Here is a 3,967-nt window from a genome sequence, read left to right as displayed (position 1 = left end):
GATTGTCTCTGAAGACGAAAGCCAAAGCCAGTGGCAACAAAAGGACTACAAGCTCTTCGGACCCAACCAGACCCATCCCGACTGGACCACGGCACCCGCCATTCAGGAGATGCCGATCACGAGCGCCATCACCGCCGTCAAGCTCGGCCCCTGGACCACTGTGCCCCCGATGAAGGCTCCTGGCGGCCGCCTCCTGACCCCGCCACCCGAGGCCCGCGGCCGTGAAGCAGCCGTGACGGGCTACGCCTACTCGGGCGGTGGACGCCGCATCGTCCGCGTCGACGTCAGCCTCGACAACGGTCGCACCTGGGACCAGGCCAGGCTCCTCGCCGACACGGTCAAGCCCGGTCCCGACCGGGCGTCCCAGGACCACGGCCACAAGTCCTGGGCCTGGCAGCGGTGGCGCTACGATGGCGTCGTGCCCTTTGGCGACGGCCCCGAGGGCGGCAAGGTGTGCTCAACGCTTCTCGTCAAGGCAACGGATGAGGCGTACAACGCCCAGCCCGACGGCTACGAGGCCATCTGGAACTTTAGAGGCAACCTCACAAATGCTTGGCATCGGTACCGCGTCTGCTCCGAGTGTCAGGCCGAGAAGGCCGTCAACGAAGACAACAGGTGAGGAAAGAGGGAGGCAAGAAGAAGAAGAAGAAAACCAAAACACAATCGGCATTCCTGCCCTCTTTTCACTCTGTGCTGGGGTAACTGTAGCGAGGTTTTGGGCTTCCAAGCAAAGCGTGCAGAAGGGCGGTTTCGTTTCTGACCAGCGGATAGCGAGGAGGGATAGCGAGGGGTTTAGCGCGGCGCTTCATCAAGGACATTATTCTCCCGGGGAACAATATTTTATGTAATTATTATATTTCACACCTTGACCGTGGCAGAAGGGCGGTTTCGTTTCTGACCAGCGGATAGCGAGGAGGGATAGCGAGGGGTTTAGCGCGGCGCTTCATCAAGGACATTATTCTCCCGGGGAACAATATTTTATGTAATTATTATATTTCACACCTTGACCGTGGTCAAGGAAATGGCATAATGCATTCGTACATCCCTATCTTCCTCAGGTGCGAAGGGGCATGCGACTCAAGACGGCGAACGCAGAAAGGCATGGTATCATACACATACGAACACGCCTACTGTACAACAAGAACAACAACAACAACAACCAACGCCACTTCTCACGCGCAAAGAAAAAAAGGCCTTTCCATCTATACCTTCTCTACCCAGCCGCCCCCGTCCCTGCAAATAGGCTAGAAATACAGCCGCGGAGCAGTTTGCTCCTCCCTGCCTCCCTTGTCTGGTGTACACACCTCTTCGCTCCTGATCGCCTCTTCCGATTCCGGCCCCATGGTCTAACCGACGCATCTCTCGCAGCCTGCCTGGCAGACCTTCTTATTCCTCGCTGTCAGTAAAGTACTCAAACTCATCCGGCACAGTCGCCTCCTCATCGCCCTCGCCATCCTCGTCCACTGCCGTCAGAACACCAGCGGCCGCCGCGGCCCCGATGCCGCCCATGTCGTCGTCGTCATCGTGGCGCACCCGCGTCTGGCTCAGCAGGTTGTTGAACTCATTCAGCGAGCGGAGGTCTCCGCTGGCGCCGGCGCGAGTGCCTGCTGAATAAGCTCCTGCTGTTGGCGAGTGGTCATCTCAGGACGCTCTCCGCCACCGTTCCTCTGGCCCGCGACGGGGGCCTTCTCGGTCGTCACCTTCTTCAGCTTCTCCTCCATGAGAACCTTCTCCTCATCGGGTTGCGTGTCCTCCAGGAGGAGGGGACCACCGCTGGGCTGGTGTCATTGTTAGCTTGCTGCCGGATTCTGTCGCGCGTCGGAATAGGGAATGCTTACCTTCTTGACGGGTCGGTACCGGTCCGACGGGAAACTGACGAACTTGAGCTGTCCCGGGAGAACACGGGACATGTTCTCAATCTCGTACCCGACCTTCTCCTTCTCGGCCTTCTTCTTGGCATCCACGGGGGCAGGAGTGCCTTTCTCGCCTTCGGCCTCCTTCTTGTCCTTGGACGACTCCTCGGCAGCCTTAGGCTTCTTCTCCTCGTCAACCTCCATCTTGTCGACAGCCGGCTTGGGCTGGTCAATGTCCATGCTCTCGCGACGCTGGGCGCGCTCCTTCTTTTGGGCACGGCGCTTGGCCTGGGCGGTCGTCGACAGCACGGCGGTCGCCACCATTGTGGGTCCCTCCTCAGCCTTGACCTCCTGCTCTGGGGGGTAGTCAAAGAGGCTGGGGCGAGTGGCGCAGTGGAACTTGAACTGGGGGATCTCCAGGTCGTGGTCGAGGCCAATGATGGATGTCGGGGAGAAGGCCAGCGAGAGGAAGTGGGTGAAGGGGAACCAGTACCAGTACTGCGTGAACACGGCCATACCGATGATGCCGGCCATGTTCAGGTTGCCGCTCTGGGTCTGAAGGCCGATTGTGCAGTTGCGGCCACCAGCGTCAATGATGCCGAGAGCCAGCGAAGCGCCGAACTTGGTCATGGCGTCCTCGTGGCGGTCGCCGACGACCTTCTTCAGTGTCTTGCGGATCGCAGCCACCTTGGGGTTCATGACCTCGTTCTGCTGGATCATGATCATGGCGAGCGAGATGAGGGCGCCCTGGCGGACAAAATCGGTAGGATCCTTCATCATAGGCTCCAGCAGATCGATAGCCTCGTCGAGGCCTGTGCCCGCACACGAGATGCCGAGCGCCATGGCGGAACCGTAACGCACATGAGGGTTGTAGGATTCGGAGAGGAGCTCGACCATCCTGGGTACGCTGCCGGGCTTGCGGAACAGGATGAAACCCAAGCTCATGACGGCAATGCGGCGGACGTCGTCGTTCACATCGCTGACGGCAGTGTGGAGAAGCTTACGAATAGCCTTGTTGCTGCCGGTGCCGCAGTAGGCGAGGGCGACGGTCATGATACCACCGTACCTCAGAGTTGGGTCAGGGTCGTTGAGGAGACCCTCGATCATGGGGTCCGCGCCCTCCCTGGCGACCGTACATGATCAGAGCCATGCCGATGGAAGACCGCGTACAATCTTTTTCGTGCGCCGTCTCGTGAGCGTAGGTATCATGTCCTCGAGAGCCTTGACTTGCAGCGCCCAGCCCAGCATGATCAGGCCCATGGCGAAGACCGACGGTCTCACCGTTGAGGGCAGAGTCGGTGAAGGAGAACATTTCTTGAGGGTGTCAAAGATCTTCTTCGGAATCCAGGACCCAATCCTGCGATGCCCAATCCGAAGAGCTCCGCCGTGCTGGATCACCTCCTCCTCGGCGGACGCGAACTGCGTCTTGAGGTAGTCGAGGGCGTCGGCTCCGTGGTTGGCATGAATCAGGCCGTAGGCGTACAAAGCACCACCTTGGCTGAAGATGGATCCGCTGCTCAGGCCACCGGCCTGGGGCAGGTACGGCTCGAGGAGTTTCCGGGACTGCGTCAGGTTGCCACGGTGAATGACACCGAGAGCAGCAGTGGCGGTGAACTTGGACCAGTTGACAGCCTTGCCGAGCCAATCCAAGTTGTCGCGGAAGAACTTGTCGTTGGTGGTGCCCTGGTTCATGAAGGCGTTGCAGAAGGTGACGGCGGTGTGGAAGATGGAGTTGCGGCCCTCAAGACTGTCGCGAACCTTGTTCAGGATGCTGAGGTCTGTACGGTTGTTGCGGTAGAGGAACTCAAGGTTGAGCCTGATAGTCTTGCTACCGTCTAGAATGGCGCGGATGTTCTTGTAGACCTTGGCCAGGTCATCCGACACCGCCTCTTCGGCAGACTCTTCGTTCTCCAGCAGCGGCTCGGCCTCCTCGCTGTCGTCATTGTCATCCTCGGAGGCGGCAGGCTTCTTGGGAGCCTCCCCGGAGGGCAGCGACTTGATGATTTTGCCCAAGAATTCCTGTGTGCCGTTGTCATACAGATCAAATGCGATCTGATACGCATTGGTAATGGAAACGCGGTCTTCATTTGAGACGAGCTGTCGGAGCATGTGAG

The 3,967-nt window shown here is 59.2% G+C and overlaps 2 protein-coding genes across 2 annotated transcripts in view; one reads left to right on the top strand and one right to left on the bottom strand.

The window, feature by feature from the left end:
- Window positions 1-619, top strand: part of VDBG_07101 (sulfite oxidase) — a gene marked incomplete at both ends in the record, with an annotated part of 1,894 nt that extends 1,275 nt beyond the window's left edge. The window contains one exon of the mRNA XM_003002484.1: window positions 71-619. Coding sequence (XP_003002530.1) covers window positions 71-619 — 549 coding nt within the window. The remainder of the gene's footprint in view (window positions 1-70) is intronic.
- Window positions 620-1,565: 946 nt separating this feature from the next.
- Window positions 1,566-3,967, bottom strand: part of VDBG_07100 (26S proteasome non-ATPase regulatory subunit 1) — a gene marked incomplete at both ends in the record, with an annotated part of 3,432 nt that continues 1,030 nt past the window's right edge. Inside the window, 3 exons of the mRNA XM_003002483.1 lie at window positions 1,566-1,778; window positions 1,839-2,972; window positions 3,024-3,934. Of these exons, the coding sequence (XP_003002529.1) occupies window positions 1,566-1,778; window positions 1,839-2,972; window positions 3,024-3,934 (2,258 nt within the window). The remainder of the gene's footprint in view (window positions 1,779-1,838; window positions 2,973-3,023; window positions 3,935-3,967) is intronic.

This window comes from Verticillium alfalfae, genomic scaffold (genome assembly GCF_000150825.1).
Source record: "Verticillium alfalfae VaMs.102 supercont1.9 genomic scaffold, whole genome shotgun sequence".
Lineage (NCBI taxonomy): Eukaryota > Fungi > Ascomycota > Sordariomycetes > Glomerellales > Plectosphaerellaceae > Verticillium > Verticillium alfalfae.
The sequence above is the reverse complement of the archived record's forward strand: the minus strand, read 5'-3'. Positions and strand labels throughout refer to the sequence as shown.